This window comes from Muscardinus avellanarius (genome assembly GCF_963383645.1).
Source record: "Muscardinus avellanarius genome assembly, chromosome: 6".
In the NCBI taxonomy this organism is placed as follows: Eukaryota; Metazoa; Chordata; class Mammalia; order Rodentia; family Gliridae; genus Muscardinus; species Muscardinus avellanarius.
This window is the reverse complement of record NC_137791.1, coordinates 83,494,001-83,513,224: the sequence shown is the minus strand read 5'-3', so window position 1 is coordinate 83,513,224 and position 19,224 is coordinate 83,494,001. Positions and strand designations below refer to the sequence as shown.

Here is a 19,224-nt window from a genome sequence, read left to right as displayed (position 1 = left end):
TCAACTAAAGGCCTAGCAGTATGGTGTATGTTTTTTCACCAGTTATAGTGAGTCAGAACTAGGACCCATCTGAGAGAAAATCCAATTGTAATATAATAACAAGATAAATCAGAGTAGATTAGTAATAAAAATAATAGTTTAGGCCATCTTTATTTTCTTCCTTCTTTTATATTAGTTAAACAGATAAATGAATGAAGTATTTTAGGTATAATAAAATATTGATAAAGACATTTGTATTTTATAAGAAGATGATACACTGACAATCCATTAAAAGGAAAAGACCTTGAACCAATAGACAAGGAAATCCTGGAGTTGTCTTTATGTTCCATTTCATAATTTTCTTTCAGAGTCCAATCTTGGAGGTAATCCAATCACGATAAGAGGTCACTCGTGTGTAGACACCTGGCTTATTCTTTTTACCACATTCTTCACCCCAGCTAACTATTCCAACAAGCTGCCAGATATTTCTGGAGTCGGGGTAAGCTAGAGGTCCACCAGAATCATTCTAGAAGAAAAACAAAACAATTCACCCTCTTTGGGCTTAGAATGATAGTAACTTTGGGTTTAGTCAAAACCCAGGGCAACTACAAACCAGAATATATTGCCTATGACTGCCAAATGTTAGATTAGGCAGACCAGAATTTGATTTTAGAGTCCAGCCTTGAATACAGAAAAGATGATTTAGCTTCTGTGGACACTGCACTGAACTTAAGTCTCTATGATGAAGTCTCTAGGCATTGATATGAACACATACTCAGCTTCCTGACAGCTCTGGAGAAGGAAGATGTAAAATCTTAGGTCTGCAGGAAGTCCAGAAAATAGGACTAAGTTTATCATATAAATTTCTAAGTATTATTCTTTGTAGGAATTCTTACATTTAAAACTCCATGAAGGTAGGAATTATGTTTGCTACTTCATACCCAGCATTTAGACAGATGTCTGATGCACAAATGCGATTAACAAATCTTGAGCCAGGCGTGGTGATGCACACTTGTAATCCCCACACTTGGGAGGCAGAGATAGGAGGATCACACAGATTCGAAGCCAGCTGCACTGGCTTAAGAGACCCTGTTTCCAAATAAAAAAGTATAAAAAATAGGTCTGGGAGTGTAGCCTGGAGGTAGAAGGGCTTCAAGGAACCCCAGTACCACCAAAAAAAATCTTTAAGTGGATTGAAATAAGAAATTACTATGTGTAAATTAACAAATTATGCCCATGTTTAAAAGTATCACTACCAATATCACTACTTTGTAAAGGGAGGGGTGGGAAGTGGGGTGGTACCTTGAGGAAAATACACCAAGACTTGTGTGCTTGTTTGTTTGTTTGACTTTGAACCTCACTATGACATATAATTGCAATGCACCAATAAAAGTATAAAATTATGTTTTTGTTAATAAATGTTTCCATATAATTAATGCTTTGGGAGAAAGAGATTGGATTATAGAGTTAGGCATACCTGACAGGCATCAACTTCTCCAGACATATAACCAGCACATAGCATTGTATCAGTCACCAACCCAGATAATGCATATGGGGCATTACAATGTTTATTATCAATAATCTTCAAGAAAGCTTGTTGAAGTATCACTGGATGGGGACCTAAACATGATAAATTTTGTGATTATGAGAATCTCAGCCTCACTTGTTGTAATAAAGAACATGTATAGCATAAAACAGCTTTTAGATTCTTTTAGTCACCAAGAGCCAGGCCAGTTCCAGATTACATAGTGATCTTTTTAAAATTTACATTGTAATTGGCGAACTCATTTTTTCCAGTTCCTATTCCCAGAGATAGTTTAAAAATTGAAGACAATGGGATGCCACGTTTTGTTGCTCTGACCCTTGAATTTTCCTTTCAATATATTTACTGATTGATTAATTACATAAGGAGATGGCTGGTGGATGAATTGCTTAAATAGTTATTTATATAATTGTATTGTACTGTTATTGGAAAACTTACCATTTAGATAAAGTGTTCCCCATCCTGTAACCACAACACTGTCATTTTCTGAGAGCTTCATGTTGGCTTCAGGAAGACAAATCCTACGAACAAACTTTGTAAAAGAGACTTCTTCAGCCAGCTGCACAAGGGCAATGTCATCATGAACCCCAGGTCTGCTATAATTTTCATGAAGAATAATGTTTTGGACTTTTCGTGTCATATATGGCTTGTTTACTGCAATTCCAAAGTTGACAGTCCAATCTTTTGAATTATTTTTCCTAGAGAAAACAATTTAATTTAGATTCATTCGGTGTTCTTAGTGATCATGATTTAATAAATAAGTTATGAAGCTACCAACCAACACTTAGAGAATTTAAATTCTCATTTTAAAATATTTTTTACCTAAGGGTGTTATAAATACTGCAGCTCAGAAGAAAATAGTGCTAAGCCTGTCAACTCTCTGCAGAAGTTTAAAAGGTCAATGATGAGAGTCAGTGATGTTTTCTGTTGTAATTCAGCCCCGTTTGGGTTCTAAACACTTTATCTGAACAGGAATTATATAAACATCCTCATCCCCCTAAGTGATTGAGTTCAGATTAGTTGTACCTCCAGGGTTCCGAGAGTACGTGGCATGCTTTGGACACCCATAACACTCATACACATTAAAAAAAAAATACTGAAGCTAGTTCTTATTCACTCACTCTGTTTACCTAGTCAACATTTTAGTTTCTAATTTAGATTTCCTAGGCAATTCCTCCAGTTATTCACTGGTGTTCTCTCTTAGTTTATGACTATAATATGACTATTATCTATTTTCACCTTTCAATTATAAGCATGCACCAGCACACCTGGCAGGCTTATTCTTTTAATCCTTTAAGCCCTTCATGTTCTGTCTCCCATTCCCAAAACTTCAGTGACTTCAAGCTCTTGATAAGTGCTTCTTAAACTTCATTTCCCTATAATCCACTCAGGCTTTACCTCCAGAACTTTAAATTTAAAAGGCCTAGTGAGAGAATTAAGGATCTACACTTTGTGTGTGTGTGTGTGTGTGTGTGTGTGTGTGTGTGTGTGTGTATGTGTGTGTAGTACTGAGGGTCTTTTCTACCTCTAGGCTATACTCCCACACCTATTTTATACTTTATTTGAAAAGAGGATCTCACTAAGTTGCTGAGAGCCTCATTAAGTAGGTGAGGATGGCTTCGAAGCTGTGTGACCCTCCTCTCTCAGCCTCCCAAACTCTGGAATTACAAGCATGCGCCACCATGCCCCGCTCAGGATCTACACTTTTTTTTTTTTTTTTTTTTTTCTGGTGGTACTTGGAATAGAACCCAGGGGCATTCTACCTTCAAGCTACAACCCCAGCCCTATTGTTTTATTCTTTATTTAGAAGCAGGGTCTCACTAAGTTGAGGAAGGCCTCACTAAGTAGCTGAGGCTGGCTGCGAACCTTGATCCTCCTGTCTCAGCCTCCCAAACGCTGGGATTACAAGCGTGCACCACCACCACCAGCTAGGATCTATACTTTTAAGAAGTCCCCTGGTGGTTCTCATGGTCATAGATTGAATTTTGAAACTTACTCCTGGAATATGAATCCTTTAAATGTACTTTGTACAAGACCTTCTAGTAAGTTTCTTGTCACTTAGAGTTGTTCACAACAAATGGAACAAAACTGTATAAGCATATTTTCTAATGTTCCTTTTTATAAAATCTTCTTTATTTCAAACATTTCTTTTTTCCCCACTGTCTGCAGAATACAACTTGTGTTATTCCACCTCTAAGCATTTGAAAAAAGCCATTTTCTTAACTACAAATGCATATTTTGCATTCTCATCCATCTACCCTTACCCAGATCAAATATTGTGTTTTTAGGGTCCAGATCAAATTTTATATCTTCAAATCACATCCAGATATGCTGTTTTTTTTTTTCAAATTTCCATAGAACTTACTAAAAAGTTGCATATGTGTTTACCACACAGAATGTTCCATTCTATGTTTAATATGTCATATTTAGATTTCTTCAACTAGATTACAAGACAAATAACTACCTAGTAACTGGAATCAGACATATCTGAGTTTGTACTCAATTTCTATTATTTAAGAGCTTTGTGATCTTGGCCAAGATCATTACCTTTTCCAAGTATTAGTTTCTTCATTTTTTAAAATAAAGTTAAATTATACCTTTCTTACAAACTATTGTTATGATTAAATGAAATAATGTTAGTAAAGTACTTCAGATCAGGCCAGAGTAGCTATTTGAAAATTCTTAATTACATCTGTTCAATTTCCTGTCCTTTCCCAAACAAATACTTTGCTTGTCCTTCAGTATGCAGGTAACAAAAAACGTAGTGTGTGATTGTAAAATTTACACACTTAGTGATCTTTCACACATTTAGGTTAACCCTTCTGGGCTAGCCAAAATTTACCTGCACCCAGCATCCTGCTTCAGCCAAACTTCTAAACCTACCTAACAAAGCAGTGGGCTGCAGATAGCAGCCACCTGCTGCTGATCAGGGAGGCGCCACAGTTGTGCTGGCCTTTCCATTGCATGCTGGCCTGCCATGGCCATGCCCCTTTCACAGCGTCTTCTCCATTCACAATTCGATTCCCAGTGGTGATGCTGTTGGCCAGTTGTCTCCCACAACCTGGAGAAAGGATTCATTTACACAAAAGCAAGTCTCTTTGATTATGCTCTATATGAGACTATCTTAAAACATGACTTGAAACCCTTACTGGTTATCAATACCTCCTAATTGATTTTTCTTTCTTTTCTGCAATGTACTGTCATCATGGTTCCCCACTCTGTTACTTTGGTAGGCTCTGACTTACCCTCTTTTCCAGTCTCAGACATCTTTTAAGCACTGTACTATATTTGGTTGTATCTATCAGTTAGAACATTCCTCTCCTCAAGTAGATTAAAAAAATCTTTTTTGGGCGGGGGGGCGGGTACTGCGGATGGGAACCAGGGGGCATTCTACTTCCTAGCTACGCTCCCAGCCCAATTTTTTTTTATTCTTTACTTAAACAAGGTCTCACTAAGTTGCAGAAGGCCTCACTAAGTACCTGAGGCTGTCCTTGTACTGTGACCCTCCTATCTAAGCCTCCCAAATGCTAGAATTACAAGCGTGCACCACCACACCTGGCTTTGCAAAATTCCTGAAGGTAGATACTTTGCTTTATTAGTTGGTCACATCTTGCATAACACATGTAAAGGACCACGTGGACAATAGATACTTTATAACTATCCATTAAGTTAATTAATGGATAGTTATAAATAATTTATGTTAAAATTACTTATTATTTATGTTAAAATAGTTATGTTAAAAATTTGTTAAAAATTCAGAACTGCTTTTATCTTGTAATAAATTGTTTGATATATTCCAGTTCGCATTTCTTTTTGTCCTAAGTCATTTTCCCTTCACTCACTTTTTTAACTCATTTGTATATGATATTCTTTACTTAGATTCCATTCTTTAGAATGTTTTGTACAAATCCTTACAAATATTAGAATTCATGTATTTAATATTTGTACACATAAATATTGGAATTCATAGTATAGAAATCTCCAAGATCTATATCTACCATATCAAATAATTTTGAAAGAATACTATAAATTTTTATATGATATACTTCAATATTGTTTTAAGAAAAAATAGGCAGGAAAATTTGTGAATGTATTCCATTTACAACAAAGTTCCTTAACTTACAGTTGTTGACAATCATTTCAAAATTAGCTTTGGTGATTTCTGAAATTAAGAAAAAAGAAAACTGTAAAACTGACAAAAGTTACCAAGAAACTGACTTCAATCTAACTACATAAACACTAACATTTTAGTCCAGTTATACCCAATATATAACTATTTGAATTAGTTTACATATTATCGACCACCCTCACACCTACTTATTATATTTTAACCTCTTTCTACTCCTCCTCTAGGTGTTATAGAGAAAGGGAAAAGGAAATAAGTAACAACATTCCCAGGTTTATCCATAAGGTAAGAAGCTGATGCTCTTACGAATTTTTGGATTGCTTTCCCCATGAAATTTCTCTTTGTTATTAAATACCAGGAGTTATCTATATTTTTAAGGGGAAAAACAAATTCCCAAAATTCTTGATTAATTTTTTTCTGGTTTTAAATATTCCAGAAACCTAAGTAAAAGAAAAAAGTGGAAATAAGTAAAATACCAGTAAAGTTCAGAGAAGTAGGAACTGCATTCCAGGATGCCCTATTGTCCATCAACATCTGATATAAGATATCTTTGATTTCAGTTATCATCCTATTCTTCTTGCCTGGAGGAAACTTGAAGGTCAGTTGTATCTGTACCTTTGAACCATTTGCATGAGGCCTAGGAACAAGAGAATTGTTTTATGTGCTGCTTCATGATGTTTTTCAATGTTTTGAAAAATTTAAAATCCCCACTTGTTTTAAAAAGTTAAATCCCATATATATGTATATATATGGAGAGAGAGAATATATATACATATATATAGAGAGATAATATATACAGATATTGTCCGAGTATGAATAAAGTACAAGGGTATTTTTAAAATAAAGTACTCTAAAAAGCCCTCTGCATTCAGAGGTACTGTTTATGGATAGAGATGTGGATCCCAAGCAAGAAATAAGAATATTTTAAGAACATATAAGAAACTGAATACTGGTCAACAAATAAATGACTGACATGAGATTTTATTACAATACAATAGAAATCAGTGTTTTCATACAAAATTTTTTTCTAATAACTCAATTGTTGAGACAGAAATCAATGAGAAAGTTAAAGCAGGGTTAGGAAGAATTCAAAAGATGAAGTATCCAGTATCTATTCAGGAGATAATACTAAGCTTCTTCCTATAGTTTCATACACACAATTAATCTGCTCCAATAGACTCATAGAGTGAGAACTCTAAAGCATAAAGACATTCTTGGCTATCCACATATTCAATATCTTTTCTTTTTTTTTTTTTTTTTTTGGTGGTACTGGGGTTCCTGGAAACCCTTCTACCTCTGGGCTACACTCCCAGACCTATTTTATAGTTTTATTTGAAAACAGAGTCTCTTAAGCCAGTGAGGCTGGCTTTGAACCTGCACAATCCTCCTGTCTCCGCCTCCCAAGTGCGGGGATTACAAGCGTGCGCCACCACTCCTAGCCAATATCTTTCTTATTAATCAAGAAATTACTTTAATTCATTTTGAAATACTTTCAAAACAAAGAACATATTAATCATACTTTGTTTTTGGTGGTACTGGGATTCCTGGAAGCCCTTCTATGGGCAACACTCCCAGACCGATTTTATATTTTTTATATATTTGGTTTTTTTAATTTATTTTATTGGTGCACTGTATTCATATATCATAATGGGATAAAAAATAGTTTTGTAGACATACATGCACACATCGCTCAGTCAACCCCTACCTGATCCCCACCCCGTTCCCTCCCCATCCCTCATTCCCATACTTGGCTTAGTGGTTGACATCTAGTATTATAGCAATTTTTCCAAAATTAACAATGATAATCTCACATAACAGTTTCATTTGTCTGATACCAAGCTTTTGATGACTTAAAGATAACATTTCAATATTTCTTTTTGCTTTCGTTTTTACCAGAGAATATTTTTTTCTTTTTCTTTTTTTAGGTGAAACTATCATACATTTATTTATTTATTTTTCAGAAAAAAAATCTATCCTAATATGGAATATGGACTCTAGATACCCAAAACGATCTCGAAAAAGAACAAAGCTAGAAGATGTATATTTTCTGATTTCAAACCATATAAAGCTACAATAATTGAAAAGTGTAGTACTGTTATAAAGGCAGATATATAAACCATTGGAGTTAAATAAAAGCCTAGAGATAAACTCTTCCATATATTGTCAAGTTATTTTTGACAAGGTTTCCATGAACATTTGGTGGAAGAAATAATAATCTTTTAACTAAATATTGTTGAAAAATAATAATTACATGTAAAAGAATAAAATTGGACCCTTACCTAACACCATATACAAATATTAACTCAAAATAGATAAAAGACCTAAATATAGATCTTAAGACTATAAACTTTTAGAAGAAAATCTGGGTCATAAAACCTCACAACATTGAAATTGGCAGTGATTTCTTGGATATGATTTCCATGGCACATTTTTTGTTTCTCTGCTGATGGTGTTTTCTGGCTATGAAAGGCACTGATTTTGTGGTAATAGAGATTGGTTGTTAGCGGGACTCATAAGCCCCGCTTTTCTCTGTCGCCATCTTCCCCTATTTTTTATATATTTGGAAACAGGGTCTCTTAAGCCAGCGCAGCTGACTTCGAACCTGTGCGATCCTCCTGTCTCCGCCTCCCAAGCGCTGGGATTACAAGGGTGCGCCACCACACCCGGTTTAATCATACTTTTTGATATCCACATTTGTATTTTCAAATAACTATAAATCAATTGAAGAGTCTAAAGATTCTGTTTATTTGTAAGTAAGTATTTGGTTGGTTTGTTGGCTGACCACTGAACTTTTTATTTATTTTCTTTGGGAAGTTTAGAATTCCCTAGAATAGATGCTATTACCAAATTATAACTGCCCTAAGCTTTTGTCATGCATCCCCCATAGTCCATCCCTCTTCCCTACATTCATTCCTATGATTGCCCCCAAGAAATATTTAAATATTTTTAAACACTGCTGGGCATGGTGACGCACACTTGTAATCCCAGCGTTCAGGAGGCTGAGACCAGAGGATCGCGGGTTGCAGACAGCCTCAGCTACTTAGCGAGGCCCTCTGCAACTCAGTGAGACCCTGTTTCAAAATAAAGAACAAAAACTTGGGCAGGGGTTGTAGCTCAGAGGTCAAATGCCCCTGGGTTTCATCCCCAGACCCTCAAAAAAAAAATAAATAAATAAAATAAAAAAAAATAAAATAAATAAATAAATATTTTAAAACATTTACTTTACAATTTCAAGGATAATTATTGTTAGAGAGACCAATAGAATAGTCTTTTTAGGGAAGGCATAGCAGATGCATGTGGGCAGGAGGAGAGGTAGCTAGCATGTCAATCAGGTTGATCATAGGAGTCAGTCAGGCCTAACCACCCCCAAGAACCTTATAATTATCCTTTTAAAATAGAGAATGTTAAACAAAATTATGCTATTTCCAAGAAAACGGATAGACATGGAGAGCACTGTGTTATGTGAGATTAGCCAGTCACAGAAAATGAAGGTTCCTATGTTTTCTCTCATTTGTGGAAGCAGGGAATAATTGGGATACAAGAAGGCTTTAGATAATGGAGGAAAAGCCCCAGTGGATCAGTGGAGGGGGTCAGGGAGAGGGTGATGGTAGGGGAGTGAGGGAGAATTAATGAAAAAAACACTTTTATTGACGTTATGCATATATGTGAAGTTATCAACGCCAATCTCAGTATTATGTATGGGGAAAAGGAGGGATTGGGGAAAAGAATTGGGGAGAAGCTCATCAAGGGCTGTGTGCATGTACATTTCTATCATTCTGAACTACAATATAATGTGAGACTATAATACATCAATAAAAGTATATAAAAAGAACTATAAGATAAAAGTGGTAGGTCAAGTATAAAAAGATTCCATACAAAAGTGAGATCATGCACTAAAAAATAGAAGATATTATAACTTTGCATATAACAGCTCTTGCCCTAGACAGATTTTTTTTTTTTTTTTTTTTGGCAGTACTGGGGATTAAACCCAAGGGCATTCTACTTCTGAGGTATACTTCCCAGCCCTATTTTTCATTTTTTGTTTTGTAACAGGGTCTCACTAGATTGCGGAAGGCCTTTCACTAAGTAGCTCAGACGGGGGGTAGCCTGCAATCCTCCTTTCTCAGCCTCCTAAGTACTGAGATTACAATCGTGTACCACCATGCCCAGCAGATATTTGTTAAATAAGTGATACTTGTGATACTTTATTTTTTGTATCCTCCTTTCCCTTTATTCTTCCTCTTTCTCTTTGTCTCCCTCCCTCCCTCTTTCTCTACTTTATTTTTTCCCTAAAACCAGAGTTGTATGATATATTGCCTACTTTCCATGATATATTGAATGAATATATACTTACAAAAATTTGATGATCTGAGAATCGACATACTCTTTATATATACTAGAATTTTGAAATGCATTTAACATCTGTTGAGAAAGAAAAAAGCCACCATGTATATTTAATCAAATTTATAATGATATTAATAAAAAATTTGATTACCTTAGTCTCAATATCTTTGCTCATATTTGTGCTGGCTTCTGAAGGAGTATTTTCACAACTGTCATTGTATTTGACTCCAGAAATATGAAAATCAGCTTGGTAATAGTACATCTTTCCTGTGAAAAAGAAAAGTAACCAAAGAATTTTTTTATTAGTGCATTGTAGTCATTTATCTTAACAGAGTACAAGATAGTAAAGGCATGCATGCACACATCACTCATTTAGCCCTTCCCCAATTCCCACCCCAATGCTTCTCTTCTCCCTCTTTCTCCTGTTTGGTTTAATGGTTGACCTCAATATGTTTGTGAATGTACATCATGTACATTAGGGAGTTTCCCTCCTCTTGCCCCTCCCATCCCCCTCAGTTAAGTTGCCTTATTTGCTCATCTATGGTTTCTTCTTTGTCTAGAGTTCCTCCTATGACTTTTTCTCCCTAGCTTCTGCATATTAGGGAAAATATCAATTTTTTACTTTTTGTGACTGACTAATCTCAGGACATGGCCTCAAGCTGACTCAGAGTTATCATTCAAACCAGGTTCTTGTGGGAAACACTTTCTACTCAAGCCAGGATGCCTGTTATTTCCCCTTCTGTATCACTTCCTTCCATTAAGATATTGTTTCTTCTGAAAAAGGGACCAGTATTCGTCCCATATCTTTGAAGAACAATAAATTAGGCTACTGTTCTTCACTAACATGTTGACAAGACTTATTTACAAGGGTTTGACTTTGAATACTCAGAACATTGTTCTTATAGAAATTATATGAAAATGTTGTTTTTTAATGAGTAGAGGAAAAGAGAGGATAGAGCATTCCAGACTCTGAAGATATCATGTTTAAATGTGATAGCAAAGATAATGTGGGATTCACTACCTTTCTGAAAAACCAGTTCCAAGCAAGTTGAGGATAAACAAAGGCAGAGAAGTCAGGTCAAAAGAAAAAATAGAATTGTCATTGAATCAGTTAAAATGTGTCCAGGTTTTTTATGGGAACCAACACTGATCATGCTGTGTTATTTCATAGAGTGATACAGTTCAAAGAAATAAAATGTTGAAAAATCATGATATACAAGAGTAATACACTCAGAATATTAAGATCTGGAATTGGGCTCAGCTATGCCACTTAAAAGCTAATGGTTTTAAGCAAGTAACTTGACTTTCTGAGCTTCAGTTCATTGTATTTGAAAATAGGAATAGTAGTTAAAATGAGTCTCCTGAGCTCAAAGAATTATTATGAGCATTATGTGAAATAACAGATGTCAAAATTCCTTAAACACATCAAATTATGACATAAATTTGAGAGATTATTTTTCAAAAGGTAAAAATAAATTGAAAAACAAAGCTTTGTGAATGTACTCTTTTTTTGTGGTACTGGGGGTGGAACCCAAGGATTTTTCTACCTCCAAACTATACTTTCAGACCTATTTTATACTTTATTTGGAAACAAGGTCTCACTAAGTTGCTGAGAGCCTCACTAAGTAGCTGAGACTGGCTTCGAAGCTGTGCCTCCCAAGTGCTGGGATTACAAGCGTGCACCACCAGGCCCAGCTGTGAGTGTACTCTTAATTAAAGTGATAATATAAGATTTTGTACAAACATTTAGCTAATCAATCTGCTTGAACATCTACTATTAGAAGTATAATTTGTTGATTTTCTAGTGCATGTTGCACATTGTATCTTAATAACCAGTTGAGCTAAAAAGAATAGGGGTCTCTATAGTTTGAAGTACTATTTACTAAAGTGTAAGCAACACAACAAGAAGCCTACTACATAAGACCCTTTATTGGCAATAAATATTGACCTCAAAGTACTGAGCATCAGAGTTTGTGATTTAAATGATAAGAAATCATCTAATTTAAAAACCTTACAACTTCTATGTCAAATAACAGAAAATTAGGATATTGAAATAAAAATCAAATAAGAAAACTTCTTAGAAGATATGCATGTTCATGGTCTATTTTTAAACTAAAAGGGAATTTAGTAGTATGAATTAAGAGTGAGAATAGTCAATACTGACCAACTGCCAAAAAATGAACAAGGAGACCAATAGTTATTCCCAAGGCTGCTATCACTCCAAAGAAAATAAGGATCATCATCCACAGTGGCCAGGATCTTGTCTGGGAAGGAACAATGAGCCTATGAAAAGGGAGAAATGATTCAAATCAGATGATAGGCACTACAAATCTACCTGACCCTTTTTCAACCCATACAAAATGGTTTATTAATTACTCGTTAAACTTTCAGAAACTTTACATTAGAAAAACAAATAACCCAGAGAGATGCAAATCAAAACTACCCTGAGATTTCACCTAACCCCAACTAGAATGGCAGTCATTCAAAACACAAACAACAAATGCTGGCGAGGATGTGGAGAAGTGGAACTCTAAAACATTGTTGGTGAGATTGCAAATTAGTGCAGCCACTTTGGAAAACAGTATGGAGGATCCTCAGAAGAATGGGAACAAATCTACCATTGGATTCAGCAATACCACTTCTGGGTATCTACCCAAAAGATAGGAAACCAAATTACCAAACTAATGCATGTGTATCTATGTTCATAGCTGCACAGTTCACCATAGCCAAACTATGAAACCAGCCAAGATGTCCATCAACAGATGAATGGATTACAAAACTGTGGGATATGTACACAATGGAATTTTACTCAGCCATCAAAAAAACTCAATTACATCATTTTCAGGGAAATGGAGGGAACTAGAGGACATTATGATAAGTGATATTTGTCAGACACAAAAAATAAGAAATCAGATGCTTTCCCTAATATGTTAAAGCTAAGGAGAAATGGGTCATAGAGGAACTCTAGATGAAAAAGGAAATCCTATAAAGGAGCAAACAAGACAACCTAAATGAGGGGATGGGATGGGGGAAGAAGGAAAATCTCTAAAACACACAATGTACTTAAACATATCAAAGTTAACCACTAAGCCAAGCAAGGGAAGAAGGTATGGAGAGGGAATGGGGTGGGAATTGGGTAGGGGTTAAATCAGTGATGTGTACACATATGTACACACAAGATTTATCCCAATATGATATATGAATATAATGCACCAATAAAAAGTTTAAATTTTTTTAAAAAAACAAAAAAAAGAAAAACAAATAACCCAATCAAGAAATGGGCAACTGAATTGAATGATACAATTCACAAAATAAGAGATACAAATAGCCAATAAATATATGAAAAAATAATCAACATAATTAGCAATCATGGGGATGCAAATCAAAACTACACTGAGATTCCATCTCACCTTAATCAGAATGACAAATATAAAGAATTCAAAAAGCAATAAATGTTGAAGACAATGTGGGGAATTAGGAACTCTTCTACTGGTGGGAGTGCAAACTAGTTCAGCCGCTATGAAGATCAGTTTGGAGATTCTTTAGAAAACTGGGAATGAATCTATCATATGATCTGGCCATACCACTACTGGGTATCTTTCCAAAAAGGTTAAAACCAGAGAACTACAGTAGTATATGCATACCCATGTGTGCATTCACAATAGCCAAACTATGGAACCAACCTAGGTGTCCATCAACAGATTACTGGAGTATAAAACTATGGGAAGTACACACTACGGAATTCTATTCAGCAATTAAGAAGAACAAAATTACATCATTTGCAGAAACGTGAGGACCTGGAGAACATTGTGTTGAGTGAGATTAGCCAATCACAGAGAGTGAAGGGTCATATGTTTTATTTAATATGTGCAGGATAGGGAGTAATTAGCATACAAGAAAAACTCTGGTTAATAGAGGAGAAACCTCAGTGGAGCCAGGGAGGAGATGTGAAGGTAGGGGAGGAGGAAGACTGAGATTCCTCAATGAAAATACTACCGTAGACTATGTGTATACATGTGAATATACCAATGTTCATCTTGATACTCTGTATTGGGAGAGAAAAAATAGAAAGGCAGGGGAGGGCACAGAGTGCCCTGTGCATGTGTGCCATTGTCAACGTGATTTACATTATGATGTGAGACTAGAATGCACCGATAAAAGCACACACACACACACACACACACACACACACACACACACACACACCAGAAGCCTCAGTGTTTCCAATAAGGTTAGACCTAGTGCTCATTCACTTAAATCTTACTGGAGATCCATGCATGTTAACTTCTGGAGATACATTATGGAGCAAAATACACATGATTTCTGTCCTTATATTGCTGAGAAGTAACTGACTTGCTTTTTTTTTTTACATAAAGCAGGTTACAAAGCCTTAGATGTGGGCTTATTAAATTTTTGTAAACTATAGTTACATCATGTGCATGGACAAATAAGTATTTCTAAATATATAACATAACATTATTAAGATTTAATAAATATGAAAGAAAACACTATGATGTCACCTTTATCCATCTTTGTGTTATAAAATTATGGATAGAATTTTTATTTCTGTTTCATCTTTTCTCAGCTGTATTTTTCACTTTTTCTACAACAAATGTGGGTATTTATATAACAAAAGTTGATGGTACTTGTATTACAAAAGCTGATGGATAAATTAATTGTTATCATCAAAGCCAGTTAGGTGAAAACAATTCAGAAAATATAATGGCTTATCATCATACAGATAGAGCAATTTAGGATTAGAGTTAGACTTTGTGACCTCATTTAACCTAATCTAAATAAGATTCAGACACGAGTTATTCTTCATTTCTCGAAAGACATAATGTAATGTAATTGCCCATTTGGAGGAAAAGTTTTAATACAAAATTTATGATTTCATATTTCAAAACAGCCCCAATCTCTGTGTTCTGCATCACCCCAAATAAATCTTGCAAAATAGAAGTTTGTAATGAGGGAAAATATTTGGCAAATTAGAAATTCCATATGAATATGTATTTTTTTATTAATTTATTTTTTAAATTGGTGCATTGTAGTCATATATCAATCACATTGGAATACAAGACTTGAGAGGATATACAAGCACACATCATCCAATTAGCCCTCCTCCAGCCCCCATCCCATTCCCTCCCCCTCCCTCCATCCCACGCTTCTTTGGTGATTTACTTTGATACATTTGTTTCTGTACCTCCTGCGTTTTAAAGAGGCTCCGTCCTCCACTATTACATACCCTCTGACTGGTCACATTAGTTGCTTCACTACAGGGCCCTTTCTATAGCTCAACCTCTTCCTGTTGCCCTTTTACTCCTAGTTATTGCTGATTAAGAGAAGCGTCTGATTTATATTTTCTGCGATATTTCTCTGTGCATGCTGCGTTGCAAGTACCGATCCCACTCTTGATGGCCCCAGTAGTGGTCTGGCTACTCAGTGGACTGATCCAGACCTCGCTGGCTCAAGCAGCCGCCTTGCCTCATGGGAGGCCCCAGTTCTGGTCTCGCTGGCCCCTGCACCGGTCTAACCCCTAAGCTGGCTTTGGTCCCGGCCTTGGAGGCCGCAGGAGTGAACTTGCCTCACGCCAGGCTCCAATGCTGGCCATTGGCCCCTGCACCGGTCTATGAATATGTATTTTTGTTTTCATCCCTTTCTGGACCAGCTGACTCCTACAGACATAAAGTTTTGTCATTTTTGTTTTGTTTTGCTTTTGTGTTAATATTAACCTACACCAGAACTGTGCAGCTCCACCTAGTTATATTTCCTCGGCGCTGTTGTCTATTCTTAAGCCTATCACTTCCTTAAAATTCTATCTCTTTTGATGACTTGTTAGTGTTTCCCAGACCAACCTCACTGGCAGAGCTCTTCAAAGCTACTCCCTACTTTAGACATACTCAGAATGTGCTTTTGTACAGGTCTTTTGTTTAATCTTGCCCTCAGAGCAAAAAGGCAATTCAGGTATAATAGCAAAAAGGCTATTCAGACACAAAACAATTAATATTGTTTCTTCTACAATATTAATAATCCTACAAGGATTGGTAACATATTTCTTCTAATGACTATAATAAATACATTGTGAGAGGGAGGTCTCAAATTTGTTTCGGATTATTCCAGTAGCCTCAATTTCTGAGATATGTAGATTAGTTTAAGAGCCTCAAATATGTAGCCTAAAAAATGATTCTATAGTGGTGAAATGGTTTCTATGCGAAGAATCACTATCTTAGAGTTTAATAAAAGATTTTTCCTTTGAAAGCCACTTTTGGATGTTCTGAAAAATTCTAAAGAATACATATAAGACTATGGGTCTTATATGACATTTTCCCCTTCATTTGGCTCTCTTTCTAACAAAAACAATTGAAAAGATTCTTCTATGTCTTAAAAATCACAGTAATTTATTATTAATTCAAACTTTCCTTTAGTAATTGTGACATTTAAGTCCTAGAAATTGACTGTTTTTAAACAATAGCTAAACTTTATTTTCAAAGAATCAGAGAAAGGTATATTCATGAAATAATTCATTCTCATTTGCCAAATAAATTTTGCTCACATTTTTAGCAAGACTTTGCATACCTGAATGACTATCTCGTTTAACAAAGTAAATAGTTGGAAATTAATCATCAATAAATTTAGCCAACTCTGTATTTTTAAACTATAATTACTCACTTTTGGATTAAATCTACTTCAAGTAGTTCATTGTTATTCCGGCATAGTAGAAGATTGGCTTTAATCTATTCATGATAATGTTTGTGATAAAAATGGCCATAATTACATTATTCACAATATTAAAATATCAGAGTCATTCTATCCTCAGAGACCATGTCAGGTGTCATTTACTAGTTTATATTTTCTTCTAATTACCTTCTGGGATTGTTTTAACAGTTAAACTCCAAATCATACAAAAAATGTAGTTTACACCATTTGAATTACATGCACCTGAATTCTCTTACATAATGAAGAGTGTTAAAGCAAGATTTCAGTGCAAAATGCCCTGGGTTTCATAGAGAACTTTTATCACTAGTGTGAGTGTTAAAACTAAGAAATATCGAAGAAGCAGAAAAATTGAATGGATTGAATGGCATCCTCCTCCACTTTCTTCTAAAACTCTGGAAAAGAGGAGTCTATAAAAAGGAACACATGTGTAAATCTATGAAGGTTGAAGAACACCTGCAGTTTGCCAGCTACTAATTAAAAAATGACATTGTAAAATTCATTTTTCTAACAAAATCTATAATAGTATTCAGATTTTTTATTATTTATAAGAAAACATTTAACATTGAAAATTTTATTTCTATTACATTACTAGAAAACAAAAATAGTGTTCGCATGGGTGGGTCATGGAAATATTAAGAAATTTTCTCTCTTATTTCTTCAATGTTTCAAGTCAATTGCATATTTATATCCTTTTCTAATAAAAAAATTTTGCTGACTATAGTTTTTTTTAACTTTTTGAAACTTTCTCAGGGACTGTAAAGGTCCTTTAGACATCAGACAATAGCATATTTCTTAACAGAGCCCAGGAATAAAAACTGAATTATAGAAAGCCACCAATTAACATAAAAGCTAGAGAGATACTCTGTGGCTACTTGTTAGGTTCTCTAGATTTAACCTCCCCAATAAAATCCTATTTACCTGTACATCTTGTTCAGAGCTTTGTGCTGGTATCAAGGATACTAGAGGTGGTGGCGATGATGATGATAGTGGTGGTACTAATAAGAACCTTCTGGTGCAGTTTTGATTTATGTGTTACATCCAGTGTTGGCTCATCAGTTTGTATGTACTGGATGTATTGTAAAGAATGAATAAGATGAAACTTGTCTGACTAGTCTTAATGGCAGTCACATTTCAATGGTTTCAAGTTAGGAGTAATCCAGGGAATGACAGTTTCCTTGACTTGACTATTTAGAAAAAAAAATAGTAATAGCCTAGTTTGATTGGGTCACTTAGGAGGCACCCAAGGAAAGCTTTATGGTAAATAGGGATAATCCTCTGTGTTAAACCAGTTCCATTAAATTGTTGGCTTGTTCCACTTCCACTGAAACTAGATATAACCAAGCAAAGGGGTCTTTGAATAATGACTTTCATAAGATATCAACTTGAGTATGATTGATATTGCCACTACTATGATGTAAATGAAATTCTATTTAATTATGGTTTATTTTTGCATTTCCTGAATTACCTGTGAAATATATCACCTTTTCAAATATTTCAGAGGATACTTGAGTTTTCACTTCTGAAAATCCTGCTCATAAATTTAACTTTTTTATTAGGTTTAATTTGTTTCCTTATGAATACATTAATTCATTATATATATTGTACATTAATTTACCTTTTATTAATCACCTATTCACTGGGTGTGGCTTGACATTTCATTATTTAGTAAAATCGTTCATCCACAGGGGAGTTTTTCTTTTCTTTTTTTTTTTTTTAGTTCTGGGGATAGAACCCAGGGGCAGGGGCATTCTAAACTCAAAGCTACATCCCTACCAACCCTACTTCTACTTTATTTTATATTTTTGTTTTTAAATAGAATATAACTAAGTTGCTGACATGAGACTCAAGCCTTCGATTCTCCTATCTCAGCCTACCAACTACTAGGATTACAGCTGAGTTTCACTGTGCCCAGCAGTTAGCTAAGTTTTATAATGAATAGAATTTTAAATTTGAATGAATGTAACTTTTTGCATTTGAGATAAACATGTTTTTATTCTACCTTAATCATATCACGATGATGAGTTAAATTTATTGATATTTAAATATTGGAGTTTCCGCAGGGGTACCTGGATTTGTTTTGGTTCCTGGGATGTATTTATTTTGTTGATTAAGACACTGCTATCTAAGTAGTTGAACTTTATTTGTTTCAGCTACTGAGAAGTGCTGTGTCCCTCAGTCGCCACTCTACAAAACCTTCAGTGAACAACTAATACCAATACTTCATAACTTGTTCCGGGAAATTGAAAGAGATGGAACTCTCCCAAATTCCTTCTATGAGGCCAGTATCACATTAATCCCCAAACCAAATAAAGATACCTCAAGAAAGGAAAACTACAGACCAATATCCTTAATGAACATAGATGCAAAAATTCTAAACAAAATACTAGCTATATGCATTCAAAACTATATCAAGAGAATAATACATCATGACCAAGTTGGTTTCATCCCAGAAAAACAAGGCTGGTTCAACATACGCAAATCAATACATGTTATTCACCACATAAATAGAACCAAG

The 19,224-nt window shown here is 35.0% G+C and overlaps 1 protein-coding gene across 1 annotated transcript; it reads right to left on the bottom strand.

The window, feature by feature from the left end:
* Positions 1-343: 343 nt before the first annotated feature.
* On the bottom strand, positions 344-17,635 carry LOC308264098 (transmembrane protease serine 11B-like; the record flags this gene model as incomplete). Its single annotated transcript, XM_080697229.1, has 10 exons — positions 344-505; positions 1,457-1,599; positions 1,961-2,220; positions 4,406-4,583; positions 5,646-5,684; positions 6,125-6,285; positions 10,003-10,070; positions 10,144-10,259; positions 12,157-12,275; positions 17,628-17,635. 10 exons carry the CDS (start codon positions 17,633-17,635, stop codon positions 344-346), a joined length of 1,254 nt encoding a protein of 417 aa, XP_080553355.1.
* Positions 17,636-19,224: the final 1,589 nt, after the last annotated feature.